The sequence below is a fragment of the Schistocerca cancellata genome, chromosome 5 (genome assembly GCF_023864275.1).
Source record: "Schistocerca cancellata isolate TAMUIC-IGC-003103 chromosome 5, iqSchCanc2.1, whole genome shotgun sequence".
NCBI lineage: Eukaryota > Metazoa > Arthropoda > Insecta > Orthoptera > Acrididae > Schistocerca > Schistocerca cancellata.
Window position 1 is genome coordinate 582,846,926 of NC_064630.1, and position 16,845 is coordinate 582,863,770.

The following is a 16,845-nucleotide window of genomic DNA, read 5'->3' on the forward strand; positions in this document are numbered from 1 at the left end:
GGTCCCACAATTCCTGTAAATTGCAGGCCAGTCATTTGTGGTCACAGAGCTGAAGCCCTATAGCATTGCAGATGTGTTCCTTTACATTCAGATTGAGTGAGTTGGGTGGCTAAGACGACATTATGAGTTCACTATGTTATTCCTCACACCACTTTAGCATAAAGCTGGTGTATTGACAGTCACCTGCCACTTTGGATGACATCAATTTTGAAGGGATGCAAGTGGTCTACAATAATATTCATGCATTGAAAAGCCATCAAGGTGCCACTGATTTTTATCACAGGTCTCAAGGAAGCTCAGTAACTGTCCCTCTGGGGATAATACTGGCTCCACCAACCTGCATCCGTAGCATAGTGTGTGTTTCGAGTAGTCATTTGCCTGCATGACGGCATAGGTGGACACAACCATCAATTTGGTGTGAAAAGAAACATGGTTAATCCAACCATGTGACGTGTGTCTAACGATCCATGGACCAATATTGATGATCCCATGACCATCACAATTTTAATAGATGATGTGATTAGGTTACCATGGGAACACACAGGGGTCGTCTGCTGCAGAGCCCCAAGTGCACTAACGATGTGCTCAGGAACACTTGTGCCTGCACCAGCATTGTACTCCATCATCAGATCTGCCACAGATCATGTTTCCTGCCCTACAGATGCTCTGTAGTAAGACTTGGATGTCCAACACCTTAACATCTATCTATGGTTTACTGTCCTTCAACCACTTTCCATAGACGCTGACCACAGTAACACATGAACAGCTGACCAGAATCAACGTTTTGGAGATGCTCAATCCCAGGTACTGGCCTGTAACAATATGCTCTTTGTCCAAGTTGCTTATTTTCCTGATTGTGTCACATGTCCATAACATCATAAGGCAGAATTCAGTCTCGTGGTAAGCAGTGGCCATAAAGTTTTGGCTCATCAGTGTATATGAATAGATATTGGCTTCAGTAATTCATTCACTTAGATAATATTTTTGTGATTTTGTTCCAGGAGAGATTAAGAGTGAAGTTCAATTATCACTCTTAAAGGAGAGATATGGTGTGTGGAATCGAGTAATTAGACCAAATCTGGCTTTGCGGTACAAAGGACTTCCAAAAACAGTACCGCTGATACAGCAATTAGAAGCATGTAGACAGTGGTGATGTGACACAACACTCTAGCCAATGAAGGGAAAGTGAATCAGAGGCAGAACTCATACATGTGCCTGTCCAGTGTTCATCGTGCAAGTCTCTTCAAAAAGCTCTATGGAGCTCCTAATCTTTAAGACAACTACATACAATGAGCTTCATAAGCTTCACAGTTGTACGTATGATGACTGCAATGTTGCAAGGTTAACAGCCCAACGCTAGTCCACAATGCATGCAATTTGTTGAGCACATTCTTGAAGGTTTTGCATCACGACTGATAGCAATTCAAAAACAGCAGATGCAGACTTCTTTGACACTTCAAGGCACCAGGAGACGATTGCCACTGAAGAGTACAGTGGGCAGAGTCACTGATATCACGGCCCACAAAAGATGATCACTCCCCAGACACACTTGTGGCCTTTATGCAGTGTAGTACTTCCATCAAACAGTTCTCTGTACACTGATTTCTACAATACAAACTTGATTTCTGGACCTACAATGGATCATTGATTGCCCTTGACAATCTAGTCTACAAACTACCTCAGAACGTAAGCCGAGAATGCATTAAGGTAACTGTGCTTTGAACCTTGAGCTACACATGGACTGTCTTCCACATTTAGCCTGTCCTGCTGTACTATGCAAACAATTTGTAAAGCAGTAGGAGCATAGTCATTGCAGTTTAAATAATTTATTTTTCCATGTAAATGGTATGGTAAACACAAACCTAATGCTCTTGTCTGGGGAAATGTTAATCTGTATACTGTAATGAAAATAGGATTGGTGTCCCTAAAGTGAATGTGTGCTGTATGATGATCATATAGTTGAACCATTCATTCTTTTTTCTTTAAAAAAAGTTAATCCCATCAACTATCTTGATTTACTACATCTATATGCTTTGACACAAATACTTGGCCATCAAATAACACCCATTTTCCAAGATAGTACACCACCACACTGGGTCAAGACTGAGGAAGACGTGTTGGATCAACGATTTCCTGAATGTTGGATTAGATCGGCAAAGGACATCCAATTCCATGCCTCATATGTTACCTGACATTAGACCCTTAATTTTTTTTTTCCCCCTCTCTGGGGGTTTGTCAAAGACCAAGTTTTCCAACTGCCTACAAATAACATCAATACAGAAAGGCTACTCTGTATCACTATAAGAAAATGGTAAACATCTCATACAATTTTATGAAAAATGTACAGTCTAGCTAACATATTTTTATTGTAATGATTTATTTAGGTTGACTTCAGTCATCTTCAGATCTGAAGTATGAAGTTGATCTCTATCATCAACTCCAGGGGTCTGTGTCATCAATATAACATGCACCAGTTGATCGTACTGTTGCTACATGATGTGCATGCTATTAAAGAGGAACTTACTCAAATAGATTAAAAAAGCTATTTTTGAGTTTGTGAACCTGACAAGCCAAAGATATTCATATATGAGGGTTGAAACTTAAATAGTGGCAACTATTTGTTCACAACCGATACAAAAGAGTTACGTGTTTGCACCTGTTACTGTCCTTCAAAGTACTCACCAGCATTGTGTTGAACCCGTTGCCAGCGATGTGTAAGGTGTAGTATACCTTTAGCAGAGCCTGTCCTGTTGATGGTGCGAATGGAGCGGTCTATTGCCTGTCGAATCTCTGGAACAGTTCTGAAGTGAATGCCACGAAGTGGTTCCTTCATCTTCAGAATCAAATCAAAGTCACAAGGACTTAAGTCCAGGGAGTATGGTGGATGGTACAGTACTTCCCAGTCCCATCGACCGAACCGAGCAGCCACAGCTTACGCTGTATGCGCCTGTGCATTGTCGTGATAGGTGGGTTGCACAGAAAGTGTCACCGCTTCTTTCGCAAAGCTGGTCGCAGGTGATGTTCCAAAAATGAACAGTAATACTGTGCACTGACTGTCTGCCATGGAGGACCGTAATGCATTAGGATAACACCGTCAGTCGTATACGAGAACCACCATAACTTTAAACCACTCCATTTGCACCATCAACAGAACAGGCTCTGCTAAGGGTATACTACGCCTTCCACATCGCTGGAAATGGGTTCTACACAACACTGGTGACTACTATGAAGGACAGTAACAGATGCACACATGTAACTCTATTAATTAATAGTTGCCACTATAAGTTCCAACCCTCGTATACCACATAGTGCAGATACTGAAATACAGGGTGATTTCGTGATTATGGTACAAACTTTCAGGAACGATGGAGAAGGATAAATGTACCTGTTTGAGGTAAGAGACACTCATCCAGAAACATCCGAGATGAAAGTTATAAGTGAAAATGGGAAAATGCAGCTACACCCTTACCATCAGCAAAAAGTGTATGCTTCGATTCCTGATGACCTTGGACCTTGTGTCTTGCTGAGCCAATGGTTCTGGCAGCACCTTACTAATGATCATCACTTTCTTACATTTGTGAATTTTCATTTAAATGCACCATTGTTCACTGTGCACTACCCAGGTACATGCAAGGTGATCACTTTTTATTTGTCAACCGATGTGGTTCCGACATTATGAAGCCCCACCACACTTTGGTCTGAGGGGTTAGGAAAGCCCTGGATCAGACATTCCCCAAAAAACTGATAGGCAGAAGAGGTCGTCATTTCATGGGCAGCATGTTTGCCTGATGTCACCTCACTTGATTTCTTCTTGTGGGACCATGTGAAGAGCCTTGTGCACGAGACATCTGTAGACACTGAAGGGGATCTCCTGGCAAAGAGTTCTTACTGCCTTCAAGACTGTTCAAACAACACGGGGGATATTAGAACAGGTCCACAGAACTTTGTGCCACAGTACCATTCCTACACGGACACTGGGGGATGCCTTTTTGCACAACTGTTGTAAATGTCGCGGCTCATGAGACTTGTGCAGGTAAATGGAATTCATTATTATAGTACCGTAAATTTAGGATTTTCGGTCTCTCTGACATCAAGTTATGTGCGCCATTACTAGTCCATCAACAGGGGAAATTATCTGAAGGTTTTGGGGAGTATTCAGCAGGAATTCTGTATTTTATGGTGAGGATTTCCAAACAGGTGCCGTTCATTTGAGCACTGTACAAGGCTAAGGTGGAACTTGAGTAGATTTCACTTATACCTTCCATCTCAGTTTGAAGTAAGAGACCCTAGTCTGGAATTGACTGACACATTTTCCCTTCATCATCCTTGAAAATTTGTAATATCATTATAGCTAACCCTGCATATCAATGTTGTAAAGTACCAATTGGGATACTCCAGTACTCGCAAATCAAGAGGGATAATATGAGTCATCTAAGACATCATGGGCAATGAGATAAATTATAAGTACCAAAGCTATTTTAACAGAATAAAAATTGAAATAAAACAATAGAAAGGGGCTCGATGTGGTACAGTTATACTAGACATGTTGTGTCCTTGCCTTCCTCCAATCTAAGAACTGAACTGCCCAGCCAATTACAGGGGACATAATACCTTACAGAAAGATCTAAGAACTAAAAACAGTGACAAAAGCCACAAAGCCAAACATTGCTGTTGGAACTTCAAAAATAAATTCATGGAATAAAGTAATGATGTATATAAGTAAATTATTAATATAAATTATACAGGGAGAAAAAGTAAGTTGTCAAAAAAGTACACTACCAGGTAAGTAATTCTGATCGTACATTCAGTGGAGAAAAGCAGAATAAAATGCCATGACATATTGTTAACATTTAGTATGAAGGTGTTATCAACAAACGTAAGTGAGATCCAAAATATTTGAAACTCTTAAGAAAAGAAAATCAAGATTTAAGCAGAGTGATATATGAAATGTTATCAATAAATAATTGGCATTTGTTTATATTTAAAGGCTTGCAGCTCAGAACAAAGCTGCACAATGCAGTGTGGTTTACTGATAGTTTACTAAGCCACAGAAGTCCTTGTTCTGCTCCAGTTGGGCACTGACTGGGGGGGGGGGGGGGGGGTGAAAACAAACAGGAATGGTTTCAAATACCATTGCTCCCAATGGACGTGGAGTGAAAGGTGCAATTTGGTGTGTGTGTGTGTGTGTGTGTGTGTGTGTGCCTGCAAAAGAATCCACAAATGATCAAAGTCTTCATTAGCTGCCCCTAGTTTAAAGGCCTACAGTAATGACTGATGGAAATATTAGAGAATCATGTCACAGTTTTAAAACTGGCCACACAAATTTGCATGAGTGCAAGAGTGGAGCGTCAGGCTCAGTTTACAGACCAGTGAGATTGTGCAAAAAATGGATTAAAAATAGTCAGTGAAAGAGAAATGGTGCGGTGCTGATGAGTTTTCTCAAGTTGTTGCAGAAAAGGTCAGCTGTCACAAATTGTATGCAAGACAGGTATCTAATAAGCTCAACAACACAAAGGAGCAAAAAATGTCAAGCTAAAAAGTGTTTTGGGATTGCTATTGACAATTTGAAGATGATCTGTTTTCCCCAGACTGTTACAGGAAACACAATAGGGATGTCCTGCACACAAAAGCAGAATCTAAATAAAGCAATGGTACCATTCAACTTCACCAAAACTGAAAACTTTAAAACAATCTTGTCACTCAAGACAAAAAATGAAGGTGACCATTTAATGGGAACAAAAGGCCATTCTTAAAAACAGCCACCACATTGAGATGTCCCATACAAGATCAGTGGTGGAGGAAACTGTCATCTGGGATAGTCCTCTTCTCCAAGAAGTGGTTTTTGCACATGACTGTTAAGACCAAGGATAAAATTCAGAATTTCCACTGGGCAGTTTACTATCGCCCATCCTAAATGAAAACCTCACATCCCGTGACTATTACCTCTTCCTGCACTTGAAATAATCACTTAGTGGACAACAGATTACTATGGACTCCAGACCATCATTGTCAACTGCTCAATTCCTAGGCAGAGAACATTTATACAGAAGAAGTGAAGAAGCTGGTGCAACATTAACAAAATGTGCTTAGGAGTGAATATGCATGGCCCTTACATTTCAAATGTGCCTTATAGTTAAGAATTACATCTGCAAAAATAGATAATACTAGTACTAAACAAAAGTTCTAGAAATCTGGAGAGTTATTAAAATCACATCAGAGCAACGTTGTAGTCTGAAGAGAATTAAAATTACAGGTAATTGATTTAAGTTTTTCACTGTGTCTCCTAAACCAATTTAGAAAACTGTAATTTATCTTTTTTCCTGAGAGTCACTTCTTTTTGATAAATTATACGTTATGAAGCAGACTGATAAAAGACTGAGGCAGTACCAGTGAGCACAGCCTGTCGTCTGCTAAGTCTCTTATGACACAATGATGAAAGTTGATCCATGCTTTTTCACTCATACAATGCCTCTTAAAAATCACCAGCTAAAGTCAGCACATGCTTCTTTGTTATATCATAATTCTGCTACTCAAATTCCCCCATAGGTGTTTCACTGAACATGACAACAATGTTAAACACAAAACATTTTCTTTATGTTCTACACAATATTATGTACCTGCTCATGAACTGGCTGAATATCACAATCAAAGCTAAAACTGTGTGTGATACACACAGGTACTGCTCATAAAGATGCTTAAGATACATAAAATTATGAGACAAAGTGTTAACAAAGGAAAGTATCACATTTTATTAAAAATGAAAAAGCTGAATTTACAATTGTAATCCAATATTTGCATACATCAAACTTCATTAAACAGGGAAAAAAAATGAAACTGTGTTTGGTAAACCCGCAGTCTGTGTAATGTGTTTACTGACTTCAACAATATGACATCTCTCTCTCTCTCTCTCTCTCTCTCTCTCTCTCTCTCTCTCTCATACACACACACACACACACACACAGCCACTATCATCTCTGCATGCTACGGCCCGACAGCAGTGTGCAGCCATCTCAGCTATATTGGGTAGTGGAGGTAGAGAGGAGACATGGAGACAAGAGGGAGAGGCATAGCAGGGTAGGTGTAGGGAAAAATGCTGTAGTGCTGCTTCAGAGTGAGTAGAGACATGTCTAAGACAGGATGGTTGGATGCTACATACAGTAGCAGAAGGCTGTGCAGGGAAAGGGGGGGGGGGGCTATGCAGGTGTACTGGAGGAGGGGGAGATAGAATGCTTATGCAAGACTGGAGTGAGTGGGAGCAGGAAAGGCAATAGGTGTGTGAAATACAGGGCTATAGAAAGTTGAGGCCAGGGGGGTTATGGGAACAAAGAATATGTTGTAAAGGCATTCCCACACATGTAATTAAGAGCTGGGAAGAATGCAGATGGCACAGGCTGTGAAGCAATCAAATTCTAGCACACTGTATTGGGCAGCACACTCAGCAACTAGGTGATTCAGTTGTCTCTCAGCCATAGCTTAGCAGTCACTATTCATGTTGTCAGACTCCGTGTTGGGGGTCATGTGCACCTAGAATGCTGCACAGGGTTGCAACTGAGTTGGTAGAACATGTGGCTACCTTCACAGGTGGGGTAGGAGGCATTTTCGACAGGGCTGACATAGATAATAATGGGATGATGACTTCATGTAGTTCCAGGTGGGTCACCTTTCTGCTTTTAGTAACACAATGTTGACTGTGAAATTTTACGTTCTGTTAACAAAACCAGAAAGACAACCTTACTGAATATATGCAAAATCAATAAACGTAAGTCTAGAATGCCAGTTTAGTTTTAAATAACGAAACAATTCCATTTTCCATAGTGTCAAATCAAGTTTGATTTTTAAAGATATAGATTACTATTGTAAAATCAACTTAAATTTTCACCTGTTGTTAAATTTCATGATACCCACATATAACTTAACTTTTTGATTTAAATTAAATTTAAATACGGTAATTCATGACATAGGAATGTAATGTTTTTCTTTGTAATCCCTTTACACTGATTAGCCAGAACATTATGACCACCTAACTAATAACTTTTATGTCACCTCTCACATGGATAACAGTGGCAATGTGTTGTGGCATGGAAGCAATGAGGCCTTGGTAGGACAGTGGAGGGAGTTGGCACCACATCTGTACGCGCACGCACGCACGCACGCACACACACACACACACACACACACACACACACACACACACACACACACACAAAGTCATCTAATTCTTGTAATTTCCAGGGAACATCCCAGATGCGTTTGACTGGGTTCAGAGCTGGTGAGTTAGGGGCCCCAACACATCAACTGGAACTCGCCACTGTGTTCCTCTGACTGCTCCATCACACTCTGGGCCTTGTGACATGGTGCATTCTCTTGCTGAAAAATGCCACAGGTGTCAGGAATCATGATTATCATGAATATCATGAATGCTTGTGATCTGCAACCATTGTACAACACTCCTTTGTCATCATAATGCACACGTTCCACTGGACCCATGGAAGCCCATGTGAATGTCACCCAGAGTATACTGGAGCTGCCACCAGCTTGTCTCCACCCTTCAGTACAGGTGTCAAGGAGCTGTTCCCCTGGAAGATGATGGATTCATGCAATGCACAGCGCTGATGGTCATGTGCCCATTTCAGTCGAAGTAGCCGATGTCGTGGAGTTGACATGGGCACATGTGTGGGTCGTTGGCTGCAGAGGCCCATCGTTAGGAGTTTTCGGTGCACTGTTTTCACACTCACTCATACTCTGCCCAGTATTTAAGTCTGATGCTAGTCCTGCCACTATTCGCTGCTTGTCCTGTTTCACCGTTCTACCCAGCCTATGACATCTGTGGCTGCATAACCCATGACGTCTGGATGTGGCTTCACCTTGGTTTCGCCATATGTTAAAGGTACTCATCACACCACTCCTCGAACACCCGACAAGTCGTGCAATTTCCAAAATGTTCATGACAAGCCTCTGGACAATCCCAATCTGCCCTCAGTAAAACTCAGATTGATCGTGCACCTTCCCCATTCTATACACGGACAGCATGCTCACTGATACTACATGCATGTATCTGACTAGCTGTCATTCCTCGCCAGGTGATGCTGCTATCGCCTGGATAGGTTTATTTCGATAGTAGATTGGTGGTCATAATCTTCTGGCTAATCAGTGTATATATTATTGTCTCACGTACCTTCCATATCTGTATGAGTAGTTTAAGCTGTAGTGACACTCAGTTGCCATCAGACAATAGATTACGCTGAAAGATGGTTTGTGACTAAATAAATAATATTTTAGTGGCCATTTGGAAAATGCTCCATATTTAATATTAATAATACAGTGTGTTTCCTTACACACCTTTACTGCAAGACAGAGACAAGCTGGCAGCAGCTCCATTATGCTCTAGGGAATATTCACATGAGCATCCATGGGTCCAGTGGAGCTCATGAAAAGCACCTTGATGGCCAAGGAGTATCCTATACTTGTTGCAGGCCATTCATAACCCTTCATGACGATCGTGTCTTGGCAGCAGTGGCAGTTTTCAACAAGAGAACGCACCAAGTCACAAGGCAAGGAGTGTGATGGAGTGGTTCGGGGAACACAGTGGTGAGTTCTAGACTAAGGCACACAGTTGTAATATATTTGGAGTGATATTTAAGTCACGCAGTAACACTTTAAAAAAGCTAGCTATAATTCCATAAACATGAAAATGGTCTGTGAAATACATTACAGGATCTATGAATGGGACTAAAATAGACTATTGTAGATGAATTTGTATTATACAGGTACTCACAAATCCAGCAATGATTCACAACTGCAAAATATGTCAGGGAATTGAATGTATGTCCTAATCTCCTTCTGCCCCCCTCCCTGTAAATCTACTCCTCACCCCTCTCTTTGTCTATCTCCTCCTTCTCCTCCTCCTCCTATCTCTATCCATCTCCTCCTCCTTTTCTCTCTGTCCATCTCCTCTTCCATCCTCTCTCTGACCTTGAGCTTTTTTATTGTTATTTAACATGAAACCTTGACTGGAAATTGAATTTGCTGGTAGTGGAAGGAAAGACTCAGATGGCTCAGGTAGTGAAGCAGCCATTGAAATCAACTGTGTTACGTTCAGCTGGATGCTGTGCCACAGGGTGGTCTACTTTGATCTTGGCCACAGTTTGGCAGTGGCCACTCATCCTGGTGGACAGTTGGTTGGTAGTCATCCCAATTTAAAATGCTGTGAAATGATTGCAGCAGAGCTGGTAAATGACATGGCTGCTCTCACAGGTGGTCTGGCCCCTGGTGGGGTAAGATAAACCTTTGACAGGACTGTAATAGGAATTGCTGGGTGGATGGTTTGGGCAGGTTTTGCACCTGATCCTGGAGGCAAGGGGTTTGGATTGGGAGTGGCATAGGCATGGACTTGGTTATGGAGGTTGGGTGTGCAATGGAACACCACTTTATAGGAGGGGTATGAAGTATCTCAGGTAGGATGTCCCACATTTCAGGGCAACATGATATGTAATCAAAGCCCTGGTGAAGGATTTGGTTCTGTTGTTCCAGCCCGGGTGTTACTGGGTAATTAAGAGGCCTGTTCTTGGTGGTGGTGGGAGAATTGGGGATTGTGAGGGAAATGACACGGGAGATCTGTTTGTGGACTAGGTCTGGGAGTAGTGCCTGTTTGTGAAGGTCATGGAGAGATCCTCAGCATACTGCGCAAGGGAGTTTTTTGTCACTGCAGATATGCCGTCCCTGGGTAGCAATTTTTGGTGTGAAAGGGATGACAGTTATCAAAATGCATGTATCGTTGGGGTTGGTGGGTTTAATGTGGAGAGGTGCAGATAGAGCCATCATTTTATTTCACAGACTCATTCTTATGCACATTATCTCCCCAAATTAGGCATTGCCAGATGATGTGTAGTACCAGTTGCTGTAAACTGTTTAAATTTTTTATATTTATATACAAAAAACCTATTTCAAACTATCTCTGATATAATAGTTCATCTGGATACAATTTGCAATGAAATAGTATTTATGAAGTAATTTTGTGTTTTCATTTTTTGAGGGAGACATGCACCAATATTTATTTGCCTTTATCACAAACTGCAAATTTTTCAGGTCTCTAGTAATGGAGGGAAGCATTATGGGTAAACATTTTAGTGAGACACCAAGGCTTCACTACTAGAAACGTATTAAAAAGCAAGCAGACAGCCGTAGTTATACAGAGATGAAGAGACTTGCACAGGAAAGACTAGCATAGAGAACTGTATCAAACCAATCTTTGGAGCGAAAATGACGATGACAAGGCCAATGTTGCTAATCCCAGTTACTCCTTACAATTTTTACTAAAAAATAATGATGGACTTACTGACACAAATTTTGTCACTGTAAAATAAGAACAAATTTTAAATCTATAAATGTGGAGTACATAAGCTGACTTGCTTGATAAGACCATGGAGTTCACACAATTTTCAACAATACATATTCATTTTTCTGACAAATACACAATAATTTAAACTTGTCAAAAAGAACTTCAACCAATTATTAAGATAGTCCACTGAATACCATAAAAAGGTTTAGACACTTCACACAAAAACAAACTTACATATGTATTTTTCCCAACTGTTCCTTCAGCTTCTTCTGATCTACATTTTCATCATCACCTTCTTCCCATTCCAGGTTATCTAAATCTCTCTCATCTTCATCTTCACTATCCCATTCGGATTCTGACAGCTCTGCTTCATTTTCAAAGAATTCCTTTGCTGCTAATGTTCGAGGAACACGTTTGGGGTTTTCAGCTACTTCATTTTCTTCTGAGTCATAATCAACAATGTCTTGTGGATTATCTGTTTCTCCCATCTCCTCATTGTCAGTCTCTCTGTCTGAAAGTACATTCTCCTCCTCTTCCTCCTCATCTGTTAAGAGCACCAAAAAAAAATAACAAAAATAAATCTCTGGAACAGTTCAAAAGTCAACTGGATTGTTAAGTTTAGCATAACGTGAGTTACTTGGATTTCAGCAACTGCTGAGTCAATGATCTTCTTTAATCATTAATACTGTTGATTTTACAACTTTATAATTTTCATGTGTCAGCATCACAATAAAATGCTTTCTCCCATGGGTTTCATGCATGGAGTTAGTTAGTGATCAGAAATTCAAACATTATATCTGTGGCTTAATGCAATAACAACCAATGTCAACTCTTCATGAAACTGAGGTACGTGATGTAATCGACCAAAACGGTGACCAACTTATATACGTAAGAATAACCAAAACCTAACTTTAATGGGAATGACAAGACATAGTTTCTGGAAATGCAATGTCATAGTATAAACACCAAAGTATTTCATGCTATAATAATCAACATATACACTTGTTAATAATCTTCAATGTTTTTCACTGCTAGGACAACCAATATCAACTTTGGTTAAAGCATTTAGTTATGTGACTGAGATGCCAATGTTCATTCTTTGACTGCAGCTTGTCATTGTTTAACCTCTGACTGACATTAGAACAACAGGAAATGTTGTGAAAACATATTTGTATTGTAATAAGATGTGATGCAGAGGTTAGCAGACATTCTTTAGGAAAACAATGGGGTAGGTTCAAAGTTTTCAATTTTTATGAGGGAAATTATATGTAGTGTGAGTTACATTAATGTGAGCTCAAAAGTTGTGAGTTAGTTCAGTTCATTTTTGCTAGATTTGAGACATCTTGTTTGAAAATGACTTCTTCTTTCAGACAAAGGTGTTGATTTTTCTGGCAGTTGATTCTATGAACACTAAACACATGATATAACTACTGCTGACATAATCTGCACCCTCTACATCTGAATGTGGTGCAACAACATAATAAAGGGGAAGAAATTAAACCCTGTGTCAAACGCAAAACATCTGCACGATATAAGTGCATATGAGACAGCTGGTTCAGCTGATTCACTGTTTTTAGATATTTCATCTGATACTTGTATCATTATGCTACCATATTACGTCACCAACATATATTTTGTACTCTGTCAATTATTTACCTTTTACCTAGGTAAATGACGATTAGCTATCAAAGGTCAAATAAATAAATAAAATATCAGAACAACAATATCTGATTCTTCTGATTTTGCAATCTTACTATTCAGCAATAAACAAAGTAAGAGAAAATGGTGTGCCACAAAAAGTAACAGCAATTCTGAGGATAGATTATCAGCTGGCGAAACGGCAGAGCAATATTTTTATGGAAGAAGTGCACAAGAAAGCAAACATCTGAGCTAGCGAAAAGGGCTTGTAATATTCAAAAAATATTCAGGATACAATGTAAGCAATACTTTTGACAACAGCAGTACAGCAGCTGGGCAAGAAACTGAAACAACCACGTAAATGTTGAAGAAAATGCTTTGAAAAATTTAATAAACATGAATGGGAAAAAGTTTTTAGAAGATTTACACACTATTGAGTAAGGCACAAAATCAACAAACAGCAATATCCAAAGAAAACCATTCAATAAAGAGAAAAGGACACAATACATCCCAGTGGATGCCACTTCCCAAGAAAATACTTCTTGCAAAAATTTAGTGTGGAAACAATTCAGGTGTGCCAGACAATGTATCTAAAACTAGTAATTGTGGCATTTCCCACAAAGACTGTCAAGGAAGACTTGGAGGATAAAAATATGTGCCAAAAGATGCTAAACAATAAAATTTCAAATCACATGGGATATTTATTGTTTACTGTAGTCATTATTCAACACTCCACCCACAAAAGAAATACTTAAATTCTGGCTTACATATATGTAAGCTCTGCAGATTACACATGACTCACTTTGAAAAGAACAAAACATTCATTATGATCCCAAGGCTATTTACCTAAAATATTTGTCACAAATTTTAACTTTTTCTTCTATATGCCCAAAAACGATATACGTAAGAAACATGACATGTATGTCCTTCCATTGACCCAAGAATGATACACGTGGTAAACACGACATGTACAAACCTCAGCTAAAAATAACCCATCATGAGGGAGGCAAAAAACTTAAACTAGAAAGAGAAAAGACAGCTCATTTTAATCAAGTTATGAACAGAATAAGATCAACAGAGAGAAAAGTAGGGAAAAATGAGATCATTTATTTCCTATGCTTTGATTTGCTAGTTTGCTCACACACCTTTTATACAGTGTGGTAGCTTTCTACCACATCCGCTGTGCCCTCTCAATTTTACTGTTTTCTCTGTAACCAATAAGCACAAATCTGCTCTGTGTTATATGTGGGATGAAACTATTACTGGCAATGGATAAATGAAACAGTTTCTTGTATTCACAAGCATATTCTACCTTTACCCGAAGAAGTCTGAGTTCAATATGTTTAGTGACACCTGTGCTGGCCAGAACACAAATATTGAACTCAGTCATGCTCATGAATATAATTCACAAGGAAAAATACTGGTGTAGTAAGTTGGAGGTTAATAAGTTCACTGAATGTGGTCACAACCAAATGTAAGTCAACTCCATTCATACAGCTGTCAGACAGGGTTACAGGGACAGAAAAGAAAGAACTCCAGAAATTTATATACCTTGGGATTGGGCTAATTTGATTGCATTAGTTCCTGGGAACCCATGGATAAATGTAGCTGAACTTAACCAGAATAATTTTCCTACTTCATCCATGTTATGTTCATAGAAAACATAACGTTTTGTGAGTCACTTCCTCAGTATCAGATAAAAAGGTTGCCATACAGGTGTAATTCACCTGGGAGTGCATATTATAAATTTCCTTTCAGTCAGCAATTATCTGCAGAAAAGGTCAACAACATTCACTCATTAATGCACTTTATACATTCACAGAGTAGGGCATTTTGCCAGAACCTATTAGCAGGCCATCTATGAGACTATGTAGAATACTTACCAGATGAAAGTGATGACGAGTAATGTTACAAAGAGAAAATTAAATTTCAGTTGGGTTTTAAAGAGTTGTAATCTCTCTCAACTATGAACTGATACACACAGTAATAATTTCATATGGAGAATTCCTTCAAATATTATAACACTGTCTCTCTTTGCATCAACGTATGGGGGTAGGAATGAAATGTAGAGCATGCACAAATTCCAATTACACAAGTACGTGACATTATTACATTGCCTAAAGCAACAAAGTTAGGCTTGTTTCATAATTAATTAGTCACAATAAAAGAACATACAAAAGTTACTGAAAATAATTCAACATAAGAACAATGTCGAAAAAATCTAATTAAGAAATGTGCTAGCAAACTTTTAGACAGCATAAATAATAGCATTTATAATCATATTCATTAATGCCAAATAAGAAACTGGAGAATAAAGTATTGGCAGTATTAATGGCACTGTAGCTCTCTCTAAATTTTAATGCTCGAGTCCAACAAATAAATATTTTTTTGACATTGGTTGTTCTTGTATTAAGCTACAGACATAGCCACCACTCAAATTACTACAAAAACACACAAACAGCAGTGGTTTCTCCATGTTTTGAGAGTGCTGCAACTCTGTATGGACAGTTTAAAACATTTTTAAAATTTACAACATTTAAATTTAAAACATGTCAAAATATAATTACTTTTAATGATAAAAAATGCCAATACTAGGACTTTAAACTTATCAAAATGTACAGTTTTTTAATATGTAATCATGACATGCCCATTTGTCCTATGACTTTATTGAGTACATCACTTTTAAATGTACTGGATAACCAATTTCGTAATCATCTGATGGTGCTTCACCATAGCACAATGTAAACCATACTTTTCCTTCCATTTCCAATATTTACACTGTGCAGGTGTAAAATTGAAGTTTTTTTTAATGCTGAAATGACTACATTCCTATTACCTACATCTGTATCTACATCTACATGACTATTCTACAATTCACACTTAAGTGTCCGCCAGACAGTTCATCGGACTACCTTTGTATTATTTCTCTTTTGTTCCACTCTTGAACAGTGTGCTGGATAACACACACTTGAATCTTTCCACAGGAGCTCCTGTTTCTCTTATTTCATTACATTGATCATTTCTCCCTATTTAGCTGGGTGTCAACATAACATTTTCACATTTGGAGGAGAAAGTTGGTGATTTAAATTTTGTGAAAAGATCTCACTGCTGTGAAAAACACCTTTGTTTCAATGACTGCCTACCCAACTTGTGTATCATGTTCATGTTCAAAACGGTCTCTATCCTACTTCTGGATAGCACAAAATGAGCTGCCCTTCTTTGAACTTTATGCTCATTCAGTCTTATCTGGTGCAGATCCAAAATCATGCAGCAATATTCCAGAAGAGCATAGACAAGTGTAGTGGTGAGAGGCTCTTCAGTAGATCTGATACAACTTCCAAGTGTTCTGCCAATAAAAAACAGTATCTGGTTCACCTTTTTCACAACATAATCTATTGGTTCCAATTTTTGTTGTCTGTAATTGTAATCCCTTAGGTATTTAGTAGAAATGACAATCTTTGGGTTTGTGCGATTTATCGTGGAACCAAAATTTAATGGATTCCTTTTAGTACTCATGTACTGCCTCAATTTTTATTAGTAATGGCCAATTGCCACTTTTCAAACCAACAGATATCTTGTCTAAATCATTTTGCAATTGCTTTCGATCTTCCGATGACTTTGTTAGATGATAAATGACAGTATCACCTGCAAACAGCTTAGGAGTTTGGCTCAGAGAGTCTCCGAAATCATTTATATAGGTTAGGAATAGCAGAGGACTTTTAACACTTCCTCGGGGAACACCAGGTATCACTTGTCAAACAATGAAAACTCCTGGTGGGAATATCAATAACGTAGGAAAAGACAGGTTGCTAATTACCATAAAGAAGACACATTAAGATGCAGACAGGCACAATTAGACACATACTACT

At 39.0% G+C, this 16,845-nt stretch overlaps 1 protein-coding gene across 5 annotated transcripts in view; it reads right to left on the reverse strand.

Moving 5' to 3' along the window:
• LOC126187931 (claspin) overlaps nt 1-16,845 on the reverse strand; it is a 188,668-nt gene that overhangs the window by 42,113 nt on the left and 129,710 nt on the right. For all 5 annotated transcript variants that reach the window (XM_049929294.1, XM_049929297.1, XM_049929293.1 and 2 more), the window contains one exon: nt 11,573-11,882. In XM_049929294.1, the coding sequence (XP_049785251.1) occupies nt 11,573-11,882 (310 nt within the window). The remainder of the gene's footprint in view (nt 1-11,572; nt 11,883-16,845) is intronic.